Source organism: Rhincodon typus, chromosome 18 (assembly GCF_021869965.1).
Source record: "Rhincodon typus isolate 14 chromosome 18, sRhiTyp1.1, whole genome shotgun sequence".
Taxonomy (NCBI): Eukaryota; Metazoa; Chordata; class Chondrichthyes; order Orectolobiformes; family Rhincodontidae; genus Rhincodon; species Rhincodon typus.
In genome coordinates, this window is record NC_063349.1 from 54,360,286 (window position 1) to 54,382,028 (window position 21,743).

Below are 21,743 nucleotides of genomic sequence, written 5' to 3' on the forward strand. Positions count from 1 at the left end.
CTTGTTACTTTTTGCCATCTAGAAAAATCCCATTTATCTCGACTTTCTGTCTTCTGTCCATCAGCCAGTCAGCTATCCAAGCTAATAAATTACCCCTAATCCCATATGACCCAACCTTGTGAATTAAGCCTTTGTACGGCACCTTATCAAAAGCCTTCCAGAAGTCCAGATATGTTACAGCTATGGCATCTCCATTATCCACTTTGCTTGTTACATCTTCCAAGAATTCTAGCAAATCAGTCAAACGTGACTTGCTCTTCTTAAAGTCATGCTGACTCTGATAGATAGAGAGATAGTTTTGACTTTCTAAATGTTCTGATATTTCTTCCTTGATAATTGATTAACCAGGGGTTAAGCCAACTGGTGTGTAATTTCCCACATATTGCTTCCCTCCCATTTTGAATAGGGGTGTTACATTAATATTTTCCCAATCCACTGCAACCTTTCCTGTGTCCAGAGAATTTTGGAATAATGTAACCAAAATCTGCCTATTAATGAGTTCAAAATATCCATTCCAGAATTCAGAAAAATAAAGTCTGTGCTACCTTTGTCCCTAAGTTTAACCTCCCAAAAACTTTATTTAATTATTCTACTATTTGTTTGAAATATGTTGACATGCATAAATTTGCTGCTATGATTTTCCATTGAAGAAATTTGGTGTTTTTATTTGTCTCTGGGGCATGAGCATTTCTGGCAAGGCCAACATCATTGCCTGTTGCTAATTCCTTTAAGAATTTTGTGTTCACTTGTGTAGTGATTGGAATGAAATTGGCCAGGTGGATCTTGTTGAGTATGAGATCCCTGATTGGGGCTGTTAACCTGGGCCAATCAAGGAGCTCTGGCTGACATGTAAACAGGAGTTATTAGCACAATGCTGTTCTGTGGTAGTGTAGGGGATTAAGCAAAAAATAAACAGTGGATTAGGAGAGTCTCCTGATATGAGGGACTAACTCCGAGCTGGCTGGTCACAGTCAGTGTACTGTACACTGTACACTTGTAAATAAAGGAAAATAAAATACAGCAGAGTCTGAAAGTCTCCTCACTCTAGGGACTGGTTCTGAGCTGGCTGATCAGAGCAGATGTACAGTGCATGTGCAAATACAGGGTAACTTGGTGACAGGATACTGGCCTCTGTGCAATTATTTCACCTTAAAATTAAAGGCTACTCAAATTTCAGCATGTGGTTTCTATGGGGACGTTATTGGGTCTTGAATCAATGTGAGGTACATCCGGAACAACTCAGTGTGTACTGTTGTTCTGTTGCCTCCTCTGCTGGGTCTGTCCTCTCAGTGGTGAATGATTTATTCAATGTCATCGATATCTTGAAGATACAGTGAAAAGTGTTTTGTCACCACAAGTCCAGTGCCACTTTGAAATACCATAAAGATAAAAAGAAATTAAATAAGAGTTCATTTTCTGTTAAATTGGGGTCTCGAGCACATCTTCGGGGCTTCTGCGAGGTGTTCCGGTCCTCAGTGAGTGCTTCTCTCGGAACAGTGATGGTGACACTGCTGCCCCAGGAGACTCCGGCTCTGTGGCGACTGCCTCGCTGACGCTGCAAAGAGTCCGACCATCGGGCCTTCCACTGTCAGGAGGCTCCCTCTGAGCAGTGCTATCACCAAGAATCTAATCTCCAGGCCTACTGCTGCCACCAGGAATCCCCACTGTGGGCACTGCTGTCATCAAGACTCTAATTTTCTATTAAAGAGCTAGCCAATGATAAGTTGGCAATTAAGTTAATGGATGTATTGAAAATTCGTTTATTTTCCAGTTTAATGTACGATTGAGATCTGATTAAATCAACATAGCAATGTCCATTTTTGTTCTTTTGTCTCTTTTGGTTGCAAGTGGCTTTTGGATCTTGTCTAACCAAAAGCTCATTTGTCTAAAGTCGCTCTCACTGATTCACTTATTTTCTGGCTTTTTGATAAATGTTAATGATTTAAAACATGTAAGATAAGGTTATAAGAATCTGTATAAAAGATAGTGTTGGTTAAAAAGTACTTGAAATCAAAATTAAATTGAAGCAGGAACAGTCATAAGGAAAGAAAAGTGAGATAAGGAAGCACAAGTATAAAGTTTACTTCTCATCCCAAGTGCATGATCTTCCTTTTGGGCTTCGGGACTGTGTTGTAAGTATTAAATGGTGTTTGAGGAACAAATTTTCCCCAAATTGACCACTTGCTATCCAATTTAGATAGTGGTGGGCACTCAAAGACAACAGACTAATCGCAGGCACTGAAAAAGACAATTGGTTTCTAATGTACATGGAGGAAAATGCAACAGGAACTTGGAGGGACCTCTTTCCAACTACTTTTCCTTTTGCAATAAGGAAAAGTACCCTTGAGCAGCTGGGCCGGTGCTGCAACTGAAGCCAGACAGTTGGGGAGAGGCTGTAATCCTGCCTGCAGTTCGTGTTCCATGCATACTTCCAGAGATGGCCTTTGGCTAGCCACACATTTCCCTCCTACCTGTAGGACCAAGAGACAAACAAGGAAATTCCAGCCAACCTCCAATTATTAACCATAACAGACCTTTAAGTGGCTACACTTTGGTTGTGTGTCTGTAACCCACTCCCATTCCCATTCCCAGTTGTTCCCCAATCCTCTCCCCCATTGGTAATTGCCCCAGGGACAGGATCAGAGTCCGGAATTGGTACAGTGGCTGGCAGCCTGAATTTATAACCCACCTGCCTCTCTCTCTGCTGTGCCCTGTTGTGATGTAAACATTCAGCTCTAAGTAGCTTTCTTTTACATTAGTGTACTTGTAAAAATATCCACAGGTGTAGTTAAAGTCTACTTGTTTTTCAAATTTTTATAGTAATTTAGAAGTTAGTGTTTTGCAATCTTGAAAGGGCATTCAATACCCAGAAAGCTATGGTAATTGTGTAAGGTTTTGAAGTTTCAAATCTTTTCACTACAGGTTTGTGTTGCTTAACATCTTTCAAGGGACTATCACATTATAAATTATGATAGACAAATAAATCTTGTGCTTAATATTCAAATACTCTGTTCTTTGCAGGCTTGCATTTTTTGAAATCAATTATCAGTTTTATACCACACAACAGCTTCAGTGGGAGGTAATCCGACATTATTCTAAGCAGGTATGTACAATATTTCATGTGCAGTTTTAAATATTATTACTTAATAATCCCACTCACCACGACAAGTATTTATAATATTAATTTGTTTTTAAACAATTTCTGTTTCTCTCTCCCTCTAGGCAATCAAGCAATTGTATGTGCTTGTCTTTGGACTAGATGTCTTGGGCAATCCTTTTGGTTTAATCAGAGATTTATCGCAAGGAGTTGAAGCATTTTTCTATGAACCTTATCAGGTCAGATTTCAATCTATAAACTACTTAATACATAGGCTCTTCATTTGGAATGCTGTAGTCATAAATCAAATGTATATTGTAGGGAAGATCTTTACTTGCATTGCTCAGATCAGCTTGCAGACTCTGGCACCTCCGTCCGATTTCAGAGTCAGCAGATCAACGGTTGACATGATTTGGTCACTTCCACAGTTATTGCAGAATTGCTGCCCTACTCGACAATGATTAAACATGGCTAAAAGGACAAACAAAGTCTGAGCTTTTCATTATGCAATTATCAGGACTGACACACAAGAAAGAGCCTTGGGAAAAGGAACACCGATTTATGCAACATGAGAAGAGACTGCTGAATAGTTGGGTCATAGTTGACATGAAGTCAAAGCGGGAATAGTTAACTTCCATTCTCCCCCTTCCCAGCTCTGACAAAGGGTTTTGGCCTGAAACGTTGACTTCCCTGCTTCTCGGATGCTGTCTGATCTACTGTGGTTTTCTAGCTCCATATGTATTGATTCTGGCTTCCAGCATCTGCAGTCCCTACTGTCTCCTGAACAGAGAATGCAGTAGGTATGGAGAGTTTGCAACACCTTGCCATTCTTGTACATTTAACCGTTGTAGCCACTGTACATCTACCAACAAAATTATGACCAGAAGCTCAGAATGTGGAAAACTAATTCTAGCCTGTTATGCATCTGTCATTTCATTTCTTGGATACTTGAAGTCTGAGCCCTAAACTTTATTGATTTATTTTTTGTCAGTTTCACTGAAATACAGTGAAAAGCTTTGTTTGAGTGGTACAGGCAGATCATAGTAAGCAAAGGATGTACAGATCAAAAAGGCTGAGAGGTATACAGGTTACATTGCACAAGATGTGTCCTAGGTGAGACCATAGGATCTTTAAACTTGTAATTAGATTTAAAAGAGCATTATTAGTAATTTTTACAAATTTGGAATTAAAGTTTAAAAGTGTGGAACAGTTATAAGAAACGTTAGAGTTAGATCTGCTGTAGGGAGGTTGTAAGGAGTCTTCTGGTGTTAGCGGCATAGAACATAGAACAGTACAGCACAGTACTTCGGCCCACAATGTTGTGCCACTTTATTAACCTCTTTTTCCTTGGCTCAATGTAATATTTTTTAATTATAGATCTTGTGAAGCAATGCAGATCTCTTCACATGATTATGCTTTTAGGAAATGCAGACCCATATATAATCTTTATTAGTGATTTAATGTGCAATGCCTTAACAGCTGGTTTGCAAGGGGTGAAAGGGTACCCTTTTAAAATATTTTAAAAGATTTATTGTAACATGCATTTGGTGTTCGGACAATAACAGCAACTGTAAATAGCAAGCTTACATATTAGTCGTTTTAAAGATAAGTGTCTTTTTCCCTCCTCCAAAGTCTCATCGTTTTCAGTTTGGATTTGATTTGCTTTCAGCAGGAAGTTCGAATCATAGCCATAGAGATGTACAGCACAGAGACAGGCCCTTCATTCCAACTTGTCCATGCTGACCAGTTATCCTAAATTAGTCTAGTTTCATTTGCCAACTTTTGGCCTGTATCCCTCTAAACCCTTCCTAAACACATACCCATCCAGATGCCTTTTAAATATTGTAATTGTACCAGCCTCCACCACTTTCCTCTGGCAGCAGGGAAGGTGATGGTCTAGTGATACAAAGGCTGGACTGTTAATCCCGAGACCCAGAAAACATTCTGGGGATCCGGGTTCAAATCCTGCCACGGCAGATGATGGAATTTGAATTCAATAAATATCTGGAATTTAGAGGCTAATGATGACTGCGAATCCATTGTCAATTGTTGGAAAAACCCATCAGGTACACTAATGTCCTTTAGGGAAAGAAATGCCATCCTTACCTGGTCTGGCCTACATTTAACTCCAGACCCACAGCAATGTCGTTGACTCTGAACTGCCAATTAGGGATGGGCAGTAAATGCTGCTTAGCCAGTGATACCCTCATCCTGTGAATGAATTTTAAAAAAAAAAAAAGCTCATTCCACACATGCACCACCCTCCGAAAAAGTTATCCCTTAGATCCCTTTTAAATCTTTCCCTTCTCTCCTAAACCTCTAGTTTTGGACTCCTCTACTCTGGGAGAAAAGACCATGTCTATTTACCCAATCCATGCGTCTCATGATTTTATCAACCTCTACAAAGGTCACTTAGCCTCCAATGTTCCAGGGAAAATAGTCCCAGCCTGTTCAGCCTCTCCCTATTGCTCAAACCCTCCAACCCTGGCAACATCGTTGTAAATCCTTTCTGAACCCTTTCGAGTTTCACAACATCCTTTCTATAGCAGGGACACCAGAATTGCACGCAGTATTCCAGAAGTGGCCTAACCAGCGTTCTGTACAGCCACAACATGACCTTTCAACTCCTATACTCAATGCACTCACCATTAAATGCAAGCATACCAAATGCCGCCTTCACCGTCCTATCTACCTGCAACTCCACTTTCAAAAAAACTATGAACCTACTGTCCAAGGATTCTTTGAGCAGCAACACTCCACAAGATCTTACCATTGACTGTATAAGTCCTGCCCTGGTTTGCCTTTCTACAATGCAGCACCTCAAGTTTTATTTAAATTAAACTCTATCTGCCACTGTTTGGTCCATTGACCCATCTGATCAAGATCCCATTGCACTCTGAGGTAACCTCCTTCGTTCTCCACTGCATCTCCAGTTTTGGTGTCGTCTGCAAAACTACTAACCATACGAGAATTTGTCATCCATCCCTTTGTTGCATGAGAATGGTGGTGAGCTATTTCCATGAGGCAGTGCAGTGTGTAGGTATGTCCACCATCAGTTGTCTGGATGGCTGATTTGACATGCAGTGATGCCAACAGTGTGGGTTCAATTCCTATACTCAGAGTAGGTTACTCTGAAGGACTCTTCTTCTCAACCTTTCCCCTCACCTGAGGTGTTGTGACCCTCTAGTTAAACCACCACTAGTCATCTCTGTCCTTACTGGTCCATTAGAACTATGACAACTTTAACTTTTATTGCAATACCTCTTGTAGAGAGCAGCTTAAGAATAGTATAAGGTAAAATTAATGTTTCTTAAATTGCAACTAGATGTATATCAGTCATACTGTGTAATTCTGTGCTCAAAGAAACCTATATAAACTTTTATATTTTACAGAACATTATATGCCATGCTGTCAAAGAATTTGATATCGGTGGGCCACGAAGGTATGTAGCTTTGGTTTAATAATGTGTCTGCATTAACTACTTTCTATTTTGTCACTTTTAAGGAAGGGTTTTGCGAAGGGAAATTCAGGAGGAAAATCTGTTCGAAATTGGCATCAGAATAAAATGCATGTTAGTGACTGAAGTTTTTTCATAATTGTAATTGAGCTTTAAACATACCTGCTTCAAGAAACAATGCTTTGTGCTTTAGGCCAACAACGATTGCAGTTGCACAGTAAAATAAAGCATTAACCTGCAAAGGCATAACCCTGTGCTGTTTGCTCACCATCTTGTACAGGTCATGGAAATGGTTTCGATGTCTGAATCAAGTAGGCCAAAGCCGATATTATACTCTGTCATTACCTGCAAGTGATTATTACTGGTGATGTTGAATACTCAACTATAGCAATATTTTTCTCTCCTAATAGCATATTCTTGTTAATTCTGAATGCTCTTTATTAAAGAGAGTGGTCAGAGAGCTGGGAAGTTTCTAGATTAGTTGAAGTATTATAATGTTATATTTGGGCTTTAGCTGAATGGTTTAATTTAGTTTCATGGCGTAAACATTCTTAGTTTTGGTTTAAAACAACCAAATTGTCAGTTCATAAATGACACAATTATGCAATCCATCAATTAATTTATTGGTGCTTTTTTTCATTCCAAACGGCATGAGTTCGCTGATAAAATCCATCCATTTTTACAAAACTGGAGATTTCTTTACTTCTCTTAGTTGAGGAAACTTGCCAGTATCTCCAAGTCTATTTTTGTGATAGACTGAGCTTGCCCTATTTGTTCCATATGACAGCCTCCGGATAGGATATCAGTCCTGTTTTGTTACCATGTTGACTTTGCAATAATGCAGAATCTTTGTGACCAATCCTGTTCTGAGACCATCACAATAGGTGAGCTCCAGCAACTTTGACTTGTTTCAATAATGCCATTGACCATTTTATCTTAACCTCTTTGGATTGAGTTTGTGCAGGTGTTACTTTATGGGTAATGCAATCCCACATCAACATCAAGAGCTGCCAAAACCATTATCTCTTGCTTCATAAATTGTGTTTATAATTCTGTAATGGCTTTCGTAAGTCACCTCAGTAGAAGACATTATAAATTGGAAAGAAAGATAGATACTGGACAGAAGCTAAAAGTATGCTTGTATAGTACCCAAAAACAGTACAGTTACTCACACCACAATCTTCTCAAACACCTTGATAGATTTGAGTCACTTCTCACTAATTTATGGACTAGAAGACTGGAAATAGCTTCTTCCTGAGCTATCATACGCCTGAGCTTAATGGACTCGGCATTAACTAATCTCATTGGAGTTTAATCCCAACACTTTTAGTCTGGCACTAATTCTTTAAAATAATCTTGCTTCTCTAATTCTTCCATTCTCATGAGCACTGGCTATGAAGCCATCTTTGTCCAAGGACTTCACAGAATTGCTCTAAGCCCTGTCATAAAGTGTTACCACTGTACACACAAACCCATAAATTTTAATGCTGGACCTCAAACTGTTTTAAAATAAATCACTGTGGCGACAGAAAATTAACTAATTAATTATTAACCACACTCGCGCACCTAACTCAACACCAAAAGCCTAAACTTAAGTTGAATGATACTAAAGAAAATGAGTCATATGCCTACATCATACTAGTAGTGCAGTGTTGGAGCAAGCTCTAGCTTTCTCCAAATTCTATTTTGTGATGCACGTTGTCTATTCGCCATGCAGTGTAATGCTGCAGATTTACCTGGTTACCAGAAATGATCATTAGGCCTGCTATATAGAATAATAATTTCAATCCAAACTTTACCAACAATAAGTTTTCAATTCTATATTTATCATGCTTTCCTCCAAAAGAAAGTTAGTCCCTGGTTGGTCATTGAGCTGCTCTCGTTGGAAAGGAGCGTCAATACTTGATACAGCTTAGATATGGCAATGGTAACTATGCAATTAAGTATAGTATAGTTATCCATGATCAAAGCCTGGATATCCTCCATAGCGCTGTCACTATTTAATGTGCAAAGTTTTAATTAAGCTGAAAAACTAACTGTATGAAGTGTTGATCTATGATATGCATCTTGGGCGAAGTGTGCTTGAAATCCAGCCCTACTATTCTTGGAGTCATCACAAAGTTATAAGGTTTTAGAAAGTATGCAGAATTTCTCAATCTACCTGTCTCTTAGACCCAACTTGAATAGACCGTACAGTGTTTCTGTACTTAATAAGACTTGCTATTTATCACAAGTAAATAAAGTCTAACTACAGGTAAACAATTATGAATTGTCAATATTTAACTCTACTAGTTAAAATGCTAACCTTATAAGCGTACACGCACACACACACACCAAAAAAAAGGGTGTTGTAGGCAGAGGAAAGAGTTTTGGAAAGCAGTTTGGTGGTGCCAGTCTATTAAGGTTTGCTGAGATGATCCTTTTGCTGATTTTTATCTGTCACATGTCTATTGAGATTTTATCATTGGAAAAGTATGCTTTTTTTTCAACATATCTTACTTGTCCCTTTCAAATTTATATTGAAATATTCATGCTTTGTAAACCAAATTCCCCCAATAGGGGAGGCGATGGCCTCGTGGTATTATCACTGGACTGTTAATCCAGAGGTTCAGGTAATGTTCTGGGGACCTGGGTTCGAATCCCACCACGGCAGGTGGTGGAACTTGAATTCAGTAAATATCTGGAATTAATCATCTAATGATGATCGTGAATCCATTGTTGAATGATGGAAAAACCCATCTGGTTCACTAATGTCCTTTAGGGAAGGAAACTGCCATCCTTATCTGATCTGGCTTATGTGTGACCCCAGACCCACAGTAATGTGGTTGACTCTTAACTGCCCTCTGGGCAATTAGGGATGGGCAATAAATGCTGTCTAGCCAGCGATGCTCTCTTCCTGTGAACAAATAAATATTAAAAAAAAAACTTACTTCTTATGATCCATAAGTAGCTTGGAACACTCCTTGACAATTCAGCAACGACTTGCATTCATGGTTTTATTTTTATGTAATGAAGGTCCAAAGATGCCTCAAATAGGGGCATTATAAAATAAAATTTGACATCAAGCCACAAAAGAAGTTGAGGTAAATAGAAATTTTTAGAAATGTCATAAAGAACGAAGCATGAGTGGTTTGGGAAAAGAAATTGCTTGGGGCCCATACAATTTGACTGCGTAGCTACAGGTGCTGGATTATTTAAAATCAAGAGTTCTTGAGACCAGAATTAGAGCAAATTGTTATTCACTACTGACTGTTCTGCCTTATCAGTGAAGTAATAATTATTCATGTGAAATAATTGCACAGAGGCTGGTATCCTGTAACCAAGTCACCCTTTATTTACTTGTGAATATTGCACTGGCTTTGACCAGCCAGCTCGGAGTCAGTCCCTGAAGTGAGGGCATTCTGAACCCCCTGTTCAAATTTTTCTTACTGAGGAGATTCTAATCTCTTGTATAACAAGTGAAAGGGAGTGCAGGGATCAAATCAAAATAGAATTGGAAGGGGAAATAAAGCACTCCACTTCCTGCAGTGCCCACCTCTCTCTCAAAGCATCAAGAGTGCTGGTGGACATCACATGCTCCTTTTCCAGGGACACCTAGGCTCAAATAAAGCTGCAGAAGAGAGGCAGGTGGTCGGTATAATTGACCCCTTATTGGCCCGCGCCCTGGACCTGTTAATGGCCAGTTTGTCCAGGCCTAGGAGCAGACTCACGAGAAGATCCTCTGACCTGCCCACTCCCCTTCCCACCAGGTGTCCAAAGAACAGGAGCATGGGGCTGAAGTGCTACCAAAAGCAGAGGAGAAGGTCTTTGAGGTAACTAAAAAGTGAGTGTAAACACCCACATGCCTTATACACATGGTCCATGGATTCCACAGCACCACAAAACAGTTGGGCTGGGTGTCCGTGAACCACTGCAGCCTGCGGTTGCACGGGACTGCTACGTGCCACGCCCTCCAACTTAGATTCCTGTGGGAAAGAGGGAGGACTCCTGTGCAGGGAGCCCTCCACTGGGGGTCTCCACTGCCCAATGATGAGTGGGTATGGTAAAGCGTATCCAGGTGGTGGATGAAGGAGAAGTGGATGGCGTGTAGCAGCAGTCTGTACAGGGCCCACTGTTTCGCCCCTCTAAAATCCATTCTTTGTTCTGGAGGAGGCTCAGGTTGTGGGGCACAGGCTTCCGGGGGAGGTGTGGGATCCTGGGGCCAATGTGAAATTCCATCTTAGCAGGGGTATGCGCAGATGTGATTCCACCACACACCTGAGCATCCTCCCAACTGCTGCACAATATTGGGTCCAAGCAGCACCTTTTTAAGGCGTTGGAAAACAGTGGTTGCAAACCAGATGTCTACCGCCACCTGCGGCAGCATCCAGTCCAGGCCCCTGTTACCCAGCACATCCCGCACATCCCTGACCCTGGTCACCCCCGCAGCCACAGCCCTCCCCTCCACCAACCACTTGAACCTGCGATTGTGGAGGTGCAGATGCCTGAGCAACGGCTTTCTGATAATAGCCGCTACTCCTGACAGAGGGTAGGCTCAGCACGAGTCGACCGTGTCCCAGGCAGTGATCAGGTCCTGGTAAAAGATGGGCAGTGTCCTGAGGACGACTGCAAACCCTCATGGACAGATCCCTGTTTGTATTTTTTAACTTTTTTTTTATTATTGAGGAGATTCTAATCTCCTGGTTATATTTTTTTTCACTGTCGTCTAGCAGTAGTGTTTATCTTCCCCAGCACACTTGTTGTGCGTGTGCAGGCGTAAGACACAGTACAAAATACCAGGTGTGCAAATAACTTTATTAACATACCACCACCAGGAAAATTACCTATGTGACCAGAGCATTCCCTGTTGATACTGGTCAGCCCGGGCTTCCTGATTTGGCCCAGGTTAACAACCCCAGTCAAGGATGTCGGAGTCACCGAGGTCCAACTGCTTCTAATCACTGCATCATGCAGGATTTATGCTGTGCTGTTCAGACCTGGCATTATATTTTGGTTCTGTAATTTCTGACTTATTACTGTGTCGTGTTGTGCCTTCCTGTTATATGAGGAACCATGATTATTTTGGGTATCTGTAGCCTACTGTTTTTGCTTTTGCCTCCTTCAAATCAGTGTTAAGAGCTACTTAGTGTTTCTGGAAATGCTCAGCTGCTGTCTTACAACTTTTCCAGAATCTGAAAATCAGACACGTGTGAAATTTCCATTTAACCTTTCCTTTCTGCTGACACAAAGGTAGAAAGATGGACAAGTAGTGTTGAGGAAATAACAAAGCTGCAGAAGGACTTGGACAGGCTAGGAGAGTGGGCAAAGAAGTGGCACATGGAATACAGTTTGGGAAAGTGTGAGATTGTGCCCTTTGGTTGGAAGAATAGAGGTGTAGGTAATTTTCTAAATGGGGAAAGGCTACAGAAATCTGGAGCACAGAAGGACTTGAGATTCCTCGGTTAACGTGCATGCTCAGCTGGCGGTTAAGAAGGCAAATGCAATTTAGCATTCATTTCGAGGGCTAGAATTCAAGAGCAGAAATGTACTGCTGAGACTACGTAAGGCTTTGGCCAGACCACGTTTGAAATATTATGAGCAGTTTTAAGGCTGTAGCTAAAGGTGGATGCATTGGAGGGTTCCAGAGGAGGTTTGAGATGATTCTGTAAGTGAAGGGCTTGCTATGAGGAGCAGTTCAGGTCTGTACTTGATGGAGTTTAGAGGAAGACCTAATTGAAACTCTCAATACTGAGAGACCTGGATAGAGGGGACGTGGAGAAGATGCTTTCAATATTAGGAGAAACCAGGACCCAAGTACACAGCTTCAGAGTGAAGGGATGACCCTTTAGGATTAAGATGAGGAGGAATTTCTTCAGCCAGAGGGTGGTGACTCTGTGGGACTCATTGCCGCAGAGGGCTGTGGAGGCCAAGACATTGAATGAATCTAAGACCAAGATAAGTTCTTGATTAATCAGGGAATCAAGGGTTATGGGGAGAAGGCAGGAAAATGCAGTTGAGAAACCTATCATCCATGATTGAGTTTGCTCCACAATTCAATGGGCTAATGGCCTAATTCTGCTCCTATATCTTATGGTCTTATGATTTGAAGAGTTATTTTCCAAAAAGTAAACGAATCTTTCCGATCTACAGTTTTTCAACTTGCATTCATTGGTAGTTTGGTCAATTCTAAATCACTTCAGTTGAGCTTTAATTCCTGATTTAAACATTTAATCCGAGCGAACTCTCTAGTGCTGCAATGAGTGGAAACAACTTCCAGATGTCATCCATTAGATGTTAAATTAAGACCAGTCATATTATTGCATCAATTTTGGGTGTATTTTAAAAGATTAAATTCTGCTATTCAAACATCATTATCTGTTCTTCAGTCAGCACCACAAGAAACAGAACAGCTGATCATTCAATTCATTTTTATTTAGATATTGCAGCTGTGCTTGCTTACTTGGCAACTATGCACTTATAAGTAGTTAGTACCGAAAAGCAACTCACACTGTGGTAATCTTTCATCCAACACTTGTCAGGATAATTCTCAAGAATACCAGTTTAAGGGGAAAACTAACAATTTAAAACTGAGTGGAGCTTGCTTTGTTTAAAACTTGAACCCAGGCAAATTGATTCATCAAATCGTTTCCTGAGAACGAACCAATGAATGGCTCACTGATTTTTGTTGAGTTGAAATGCATCTGTGATCTTCTTGTCTACAAAGAACTGAACACTGTATTTTGACATGGAACTTCCAGTACACGCTGTAGTGTACAGTGCTAAATTGGTTTGCAGTATTTTTTTATATGTTCAGGATTATGAAGGGCATATACACACACTGCACCTGTTTCAACTCAACAAAATAGGTGACAGCAATTTGTGGTTCATTTTCTCAAGGCAATGACAGTAACCTTGCCTGATTTTAGATTTTAAACAAAACCTTGCTGTTGACTGTCAATCATCCTTAGCTGGTGTCTTCTCGACGTAAAGGCCAATCGCAATCAACTTGCCAACTGTCATGACTCCCTGGGGTGGCATGCTGGAAGTCGATTTCCATTATTCCTAGAAACATCGCAAAAGTTAGTTTTTTTAAAAAGATAAACCCCCAAACCACCTGATTTTTCACTGTCAGATTGATAGAAAAGATGGAACAGGATCTGTACGTAACAAGAAATGACTTTTTACCCGCAACTAGAATCTAATGAATTGTAATAAACTAACTAAATTGTGACAAAAACAGAAGCTGCTGGAAAAGCTCAGTACATTGGCAGCATCTGAAGAAAAAAAATCACAGTTAACGTTTCAGGTCTGGTGATTCCTTTCTCGGAACTAATGGTAGCTGGAAAAGTGTTGGTTTATATGCAGAAAATAGGGAGGGGGATGGGGTAAGGACTAAACAATAGGATTGAACCCAAAGAGAAAGAAGAGCAGAGACAGACAGACGGAGTTGATAACAATCAGGCTGGGAGGGTGAATAGTTGTTAATGGGGACTGTTAGTCAATAACAATTGGTAGTGTATAATGGCAGGCTATGTGATAAAAAGGCCTGGTGTGTGGGGTGGGGTGGCTGGGACATGGGAGGGTTTAGGCCCTAAAGTTATTGAACTCGACATTGAGCCGGGAGGGCTGCACGGTCCCCAAGTGGAAAATGAGGCGTTGTTCTTCCAGCTTGCATTGAGCTTCGCTGGAACACTGCAGCAAGCCTGAGACAGAAGTTGGGCAGGGAACAGGGTGGTGTGTTAAAAGTGGCAGGCAACAGGTAGCTCAAGGTATTTTCTTTTTTGCGAAGCGGTCACCCAGCCTATGTTTCGTTTTCTCCAATCTAGAGAAGACCACATTGTGTGCAGCGAATGCAGTAGACTAGATTCTGGGAGGTGCAGTTGAAGTGTTGGTTTACCTGGAAGGTGTGTTTGGGCCCTTGGATACTGGGGAGGGAAGAGGTAAATGGGCAGGTGTTGCACCTTTGCCAGTTGCAGGGGAAGGTGCTGTGGGTCGTGTTGGGGCTGAAGGAAGAGTGGACCATGGTGTCCTCGACGGAACCTGCAGAAGGTGGACAAGGGAGGGGAGGGGAATATGTGTCTGGTGGTGGCATCTCGCTGGAGGTGGCAGAAGTGGCATCTGATGATCTTCTGGATGTGGATGCTGGTGGGATGGTAGGTAAGGACAAGGGGAACCCTATCGCTGTTGCGGAAGGGAAGAGAAGGTGTGAGGGTGGAAGTGTGGGAGATGGGTCGGACTTGGTTGATAGCCCTGTTGACAACGGTGCTGGGGAATCCTCGGTTGAGGAAGAAGTGAACATTTGGGAGGCTCCCTTGCCGAAGTTGGCCTCATCCAAATATATGCAAAGGAGACGGAAGAACTGAGAGAATGGGATGGAGTCCTTACAGGAAACGGGGTGTGAGGATGTATAGTCCAGGTAGCTGTGGGAGTCGGTGGGTTTATAGTGGATACCAATGGCCAGTCTATCCCCAGAAATGGAAACCGATGTCAAGGAAGGAGTCAGATAGACTAGGTGAAAATGAGGGCAGGGTGGAAACTGAAAGCGAAATCGATGAACTTTTCCAATTCCAAGAGAGAGAGGGAAGCTGCATCAATGATATCATTGATATATCGTAGAAAGAGTTGTGGGTGGAGGCCGGAATAGACTGGAACAAGGAATGTTCCACGTACCCTACGAAGAGACAGGCATAACTCGGGGCCCATGTGGGTACCCACGGCCACCCTTCTGACCTGAAGAAAATGAGAGGAGTTAAAAGAGAAGTTGTTGAGGTTGAAGACGAGCTCGGCCAAGCGGAGGAGGGTGGTGGTGGATGGGGACGGTTCCGGTCTCCGCTCCAGGAAAAAGCAGAGAGCTCTAAGATCCTCCTGGTGGGGAATGGATGTGTAAAAGGATTTAGTGAATTAAATGCACTCTGCAAATTAATACACTCAAATCCTGACACAAGGACAGGCAAACCTATACAGGCCAAAAAAAATGTTAGGCTGAGGGAGAACTATAAAAACAGACCTGTATCTTCGTAGAAACAGGATCCATTGTTTCCCTGAATAGTTCCCCTTGACTATCCTTTTTTTTTGAATCCTTCTATTGGTTTGCAAGAGCCACAGGGTGTCTGTTTGATTCATGATAGCTCTCTGACTTATTCAGTTCAAAAGCACAGCTTGCAGCATCTGTTGAAGGAAAGATGAGCTAATTTTCTTCAGATTTAAAATGGCTTATTGCAGAGAACTGAGAGTTAGGTTGCTCTCGCCTGTTCATAGCCCAAGCCGTTCAGCTACCTGACAACCAATCTCACAATTGGTGGGCAGAGGACTTTTGACATTGGTTTGTGGACTTGCTTTACTTTATTTGTATGGTCTTGAATGTCATCCAGCCTTGCCAGTCCCTCTGTTTTATCTTAAATGTGTGTCTCCCAATTTTGTTTTGTTTCTAGCCCTTTAAATTGCTTGTTTCTAGTTTGAACCCGTGTGGTCCACATTTTCAAACATATCTCTTTGGTTATTGTCGCAATTTCTTTGAGCTGCTGCATGCTAATATTATTGGAAACTTTTAATAACTCTGAATTACACTTAGTTTGAAAGTTCTGGTCTAAATGCATTTTTTTTTTTGTTTTTTAAAATTTATTTTTAATTTTAAACTCTATTGAGTGAAGTTTTTTTTTAAACAATTGCAAGCACGTGTTGAGAAGTTTTTCTCTGTGATGTAGATTCTATAAATGATCTCAATCTTGGAAAGATTACCAACCAGCTTGGGGGTGAAGATTGTCTCGTGGTAAGATTTTCTTGACTTGTTACAAGCTCTGGGCATGTTTTTCCAATAGCAGTATATGCAATATAAATTAGTTGGGGATGTAGCTTTTATGCAGTTGTAAATTTTGAATATTAGCATTAGCTTTCTATCCGGAAGAAAACTGATTGGCCTGATTACACCATGATTCGCAACACCAAATGCTTATTTGTGTATTTTTTTTTCACATTGATAAAAATCAATGTAGATGATATAGAATTTAATCTTAAGGAATTCAGATTGTGTTTAAAACCAGCTGCTGAGTTCAATATGGTATTCTGGTGTTTTGTCATTCACTGTATTTAGCAATGTCTGCTCTGCTTTGTAGACAGTGATTCCAAATGATGGGAATGCTTGCACATCATGCAATGTTTCCTGTTCTCCTGCTGCAGGCAGAAGATCCAATTGCAGTGACTCTGGTAAGTACCATGGTGACTATCTGTCTGTGTGTAAAAAGGATCAGTGAACTTCTTGAATCACCAGATCTGTGCAGAGTCAGTTGACCTCCCACGGTATTGCTGAGGAATCACAGTAGACTTAATTGCTCTTGATTCAGCTTGTACATAGAGTATTGATAAATAGAGGATTGGATTGATGCTCAAGGCCATTCTTTACCCCACCAACACCAACTTTGCATACAGTTCTAATGACCTGCAAACTTTGGCAGTCCAGGCTTGTGCATAGATACTTGATATTTGAAGGAGCGTACAAATTGTCACTGGAACCAAATTGGAACATGGAGTAATTAGCAAATGTCAACAGCATTATCAAAGAATTTAACAAAAGTATGTGCCAAATAATGAATTTAAAAAGTATAGCAGCACCAGAGAGCCCCAGCATCACAGATGTCCATTTCCGTTCACTCCATGTGGTATTAAGAAACGGTTGGAGGCTTTGGATACTGCAAAGACTGTAGGCCCTGACAGCATTCTGGCAATATTACTAAAGATTTTTGCTCCAGAACTTGCTGCACCCCTGCTGTTCCAGTATAGCTACAACACTGGCAACTGATGATGTTGTCAAGTGGGCAACTCATTTGGGCATTACTGGAGCTGTTCTTAAAAACTGTGTGACATTTATGTTTTTAGATAACGATGCCTCACCTGATGAGCAGTTTCGTACTAGACGACGAAAGCGGCATCGATCTGATAGCATTTCCCTCCATTGGGATGATCTGTCTTTGTGTCTGATAAGCAAGTTGCGTCGTGAGCATGGAAACAGTGAATCGTCTGATTCTCCCAGCCATCTGGTTTGTAAAACATCAACATTTTGGAATTTGAATCAGTAACTTTGAGATGAAACTTATTGGATTATTTATTTGATTCTCTAGCTGTGAAGTGTAGTTATTAATCCAGGTCGAAAATCCCATATTTGAAAACTCAACTGTTTTTCAGATAAAGCATATTCTGATAGGTCCATTCAGGCCCTTTGGAAAGAAAACTTTGCTTGTCCTAAGTGGACCTAAAAGTGAACTTCTTTTCCAAAGGACCCAAAAAGACCTGTAGACATGTTGAGTTTACGCCCTTTGGAAATAACGTTGCTTTTAGTCTATTTGGGTCTGCTTTTGAAAAGAGCACTTGGTTTATTGATCTTTTTGGTTTACAGGTATGTAGATAAAGAATACCTGACCTGTACTCTACTTAATTGGTAGAGTAGCTAAAAGTATAAAGCAAAATACTGCAGATTCTCGAAATCTGAGCTGTGAGGTGATCAAAAACACTTGGCATCTGTGAAGGAAACCAGCTACTTAATGTTCTGATCTTTCTTTGAGACACGGTCATTTTGAAGAATAGACTTGTATCCAAAATGCCTATGGTCTTGTTGGGTCTTGTCCACATATTCTACTTTTTCACAGTACAAGGAGCAAAGTTCCTATTCTATTTGAATTCAGCACATTTCTGCAGTTTTTGACAAGAAAGTAGATTTACGAGCACAATCCGATCAGCTGTGATCTACCTGAATGGCACAGCAAGCCTGAATGACCAAATGGTCTACTCTTCCTCCTAATTCATGTGTATGGTTGTATGTAAACTCTCAGAATTAAACCTGATTTAATAGATCATAGCTTTGTTTCAATGTCATTTTATTGAAAACATTCACAAGTGTGTGTACTTTTAACAGAAAGTGTAATATTTTTAAAATAAAAATGTGCACTGTGCAATAGACAAAGATGTTGGTAAGATTTAATTGCAAACAGCAGAAAAGGATTTGCATTCACAGCGTTTCTTTTCTCCCAGCAATAGCCTTACAATTACTGATAAATCTTCACTGAGAGTTTTACTAACTAATTGCCCAGGCTGGCACAGCTATGACTTGTTTTCCTTCTGATGAATTTTTCTATGCAACAAGGTTCCCATTATCTTGAATTCTCATGGAACCAGTGATCAATGGACCATCCCCCTTCCCCTCACCTCCCCTTTCACACATGTATAACATTGATAACTCCTAATCTACCTGGATTTTTCTGGGTACTCATGGGATCCTGTCATTTAAACAACACATCTTTTTTATTGTACTAAACTACTAATCACCAGTTTTTCACTTCAAGGGTTATAAAAATGCGTTAAACATGACTGAGCCAAATGGATCACTGGTCTTCTCAGTACCAAGCTCACAAGAGCAACTCTACAAATGAAAGCACAAAATCAACTTTAAATGTACACATTGTTCCCAGATTTTTTAAAAAGAAAATAGTTGAAGGTCAATGAGATCAAACTCCGTTGATTTAAAAAGTAGAATGTTATATTTTGGATTTTTTAAAAATATGGTCAAGCGCTCAGTGCTGTGCAAGAGGTATCTATTTTCAAGCAACAAGAATATGCTATCCTTTTGTGAATTTTTACCTGTATTTTAGATGGGTTTTTGTTTATTTTTGCTGCTCCTTAGGTTCTAACTTGGCTGCTTTTCTGTTGCAGGATATTCATATTGGTACAGAAGGTGAAGATTCCAGCGATAAGTTTAGTGTTGAGTTTGAAGTTGAATCAGTTCACTCTGAAGATTATAGTGATTTCAGTGAGGATTCACAAGACCAAAGTGACAAAGAGGCAAGCTTCAAACAACAAATTCTTTTATTTTCAAGTGATGATTGAAATCAAAGATACTAAGCGTAGCTATTTTGCAGATTTATGAAGTTGCCATTTTTGAAGCTGCTGACAGTGATGAGAGCACTTTTGTTGAAGAAATTGATCCAGAAATATCTGAAGCTGTAAGTTTATGGTTTCTTTTTAGAATTTGGAGAAGCTGGCATTTTTGTTTTGCAATATTGTTATCCCTACATTTGATCACTCTCTCTTCCTGCTCCGGCATTCACACATTAACCTTCCCCTCCCACTCCTCCTCACTACCCATAATTCCTTTTTTGAGCAACAACACTAATTTAACAGGTTACTGCTCTGACTCGGGTAACAGCTGTTCACTTGTGTTATTGAACAGATGCTAAAGGTTTTCTCTTCAAACTGAATAATTTTTTTTGGTACTGAGCCAACTGGGTAGCACATCCTCAGTGGTAGGGTACATAGCTTGCATTTAAGTTTATGCTAGACATATAGCATTATTTTTTTTGTCTCCTTCCTTATGTACTTCACTGAAGCAGAGATAACCAACTAAATAACAAAGGTTAGCTTGTACTTGTACTACTACATCAAATCTGCTACATCTTCTCAGTGATAAAAGGTAATGAGTAACATTATTTAGTGGCGTTTTTCTATACTTCAAACAATAGCCTTACAATAATAATATTCAATTGCAGGATTATTGGAAATGTTCCAGATGTGAAGAGCTGAATCCTCCATTGCCACGCCATTGTCATCGATGCTGGTCTGTGCGCCAAGATTGGCTTCCTGATAAACCTAAACTTCAGCATTTTGACAAGATGCAGGATGAAGGTATTGATGTTCCTGATTGCAAGAAACCACCACTTGAGTCAAAGAAATCAAACTGTTCGGATTTAATCAGTGAGGTCTCTCAATGCTCAGAGTCACAAGAAACTGAGTGCTCGGAACCTTCTACTTCTGGTAGCTTCAACTGCTGCAGCCAGGAAATTGAAAAAGAAAGTACAGGCAAGGGAGAGAAAGGCGAGTTAAGCCCTGTGGGACCTCTGGAGGCTTGTGTTATATGTCAGGCACGACCAAAGAATGGTTGCATTGTTCATGGTAGGACTGGCCATCTTCTCGCTTGTTACACTTGTGCAAGGAAACTGAAAAAAAGAAACAAACCATGTCCGTTGTGCAGAGAGCCAATCCAACTGGTTGTATTGACCTACTTCAGTTAAATGTAATTATTTATTTATTGGTTTACATTTAACTTTTCTTGAGGTGGACACTACTTCCAAAAAAGTAAATTTCTGATTGCTACAATTTGAAGTAACAAACTATATGTTGGCCAAGGTTTTAAATAATACCACACTTTGTCAAGCAATCCATCCTTTGTTCCATTATATTTAATTAGGTGCTTTCTAATGCTAACATTCTTTCAAAATGAACTTATGCAAATGTTTGGCTACCTCTTCACTTCTTCATCCTAGTGTTGGAGAATCCTTGTGGAGTAATAAGAACTTACTGAAGAATGTGATTTTCTATTTAATAGGATTTCATGTATTAAAAGTTCCCATTTTAACTGTGTAATTTCCTCTTCAACTGGGTTACATAAATTTCTTGCTTTCATCTGTTATGATAGATGATTATTTATACAAAAATATTGAGCTATCTTTCTTTATTTGTTTGCACAGTTCAATTGAGAATAATTATACAATGAAAATCTGCTAGTCCCTTGCTAGATCTACAGGTTAGCTTGTACAGATGTACAGATTTGTATAGTGTGTTGCATGCACTAGGGCAGTTCACGGTCAAATGAAGTATATTTGAACTTTAGTTTTCTGTTATGTATAAAACTATAATTTATTTGTTGATGTCTAATTTCTTAAAGTTTAGGTTTAGATTTCTAACCTTAATTAAAATTACAAAGCCTCAACCTTGAAGATGGAAAGATCCATATCTGATATTCTGAAAAGTTTTTCTTTGGTGCTCCACTGATTACACTACGGTTTAACCAGGAATGATGTTCAATCCATTGCACTGCATAAAATAAGGTGTTAGAAAAATCAAAGAATGTTAACAATGCTTTTAAGAACTGATGCTCTGTGTGCTTTGAAGTTGATACAAGTATTATCTTGGACCTCTTGGGACATTTGCATAGGTATTTTGTTACTGTGAATGATTGGGGCAACTTTGCCTTGATGGGAATTACCTGAGCATGTAAACAGCTGAAAAAAAAATTGGAGTCTTTTAACAAAAACTATATTCACAGAAAATTTCATGCATTTTTGTCTGCATTCCAAGTTATGGTCCTAAAAAGAACTTAATTTTTGCCTTTCTGATGAAGTTTGAAGTTTGTAATTCTTGGTGCCTTGTTGCATTGTCTCACACCTT

The 21,743-nt window shown here is 40.1% G+C and overlaps 1 protein-coding gene across 3 annotated transcripts in view; it reads left to right on the forward strand.

The window, feature by feature from the left end:
• The window catches only part of mdm2 (MDM2 proto-oncogene), a 113,187-nt gene extending 91,970 nt beyond the window's left edge, over positions 1-21,217 (forward strand). For all 3 annotated transcript variants that reach the window (XM_048607426.1, XM_048607425.1, XM_048607424.1), the window contains exons 5-11: positions 6,490-6,539; positions 16,238-16,302; positions 16,646-16,736; positions 17,406-17,566; positions 19,233-19,361; positions 19,439-19,522; positions 20,066-21,217. In XM_048607426.1, the coding sequence (XP_048463383.1) occupies positions 6,490-6,539; positions 16,238-16,302; positions 16,646-16,736; positions 17,406-17,566; positions 19,233-19,361; positions 19,439-19,522; positions 20,066-20,587 (1,102 nt within the window). In that variant the 3' untranslated portion in view covers positions 20,588-21,217. The remainder of the gene's footprint in view (positions 1-6,489; positions 6,540-16,237; positions 16,303-16,645; positions 16,737-17,405; positions 17,567-19,232; positions 19,362-19,438; positions 19,523-20,065) is intronic.
• The last annotated feature ends 526 nt before the right edge of the window (positions 21,218-21,743 follow it).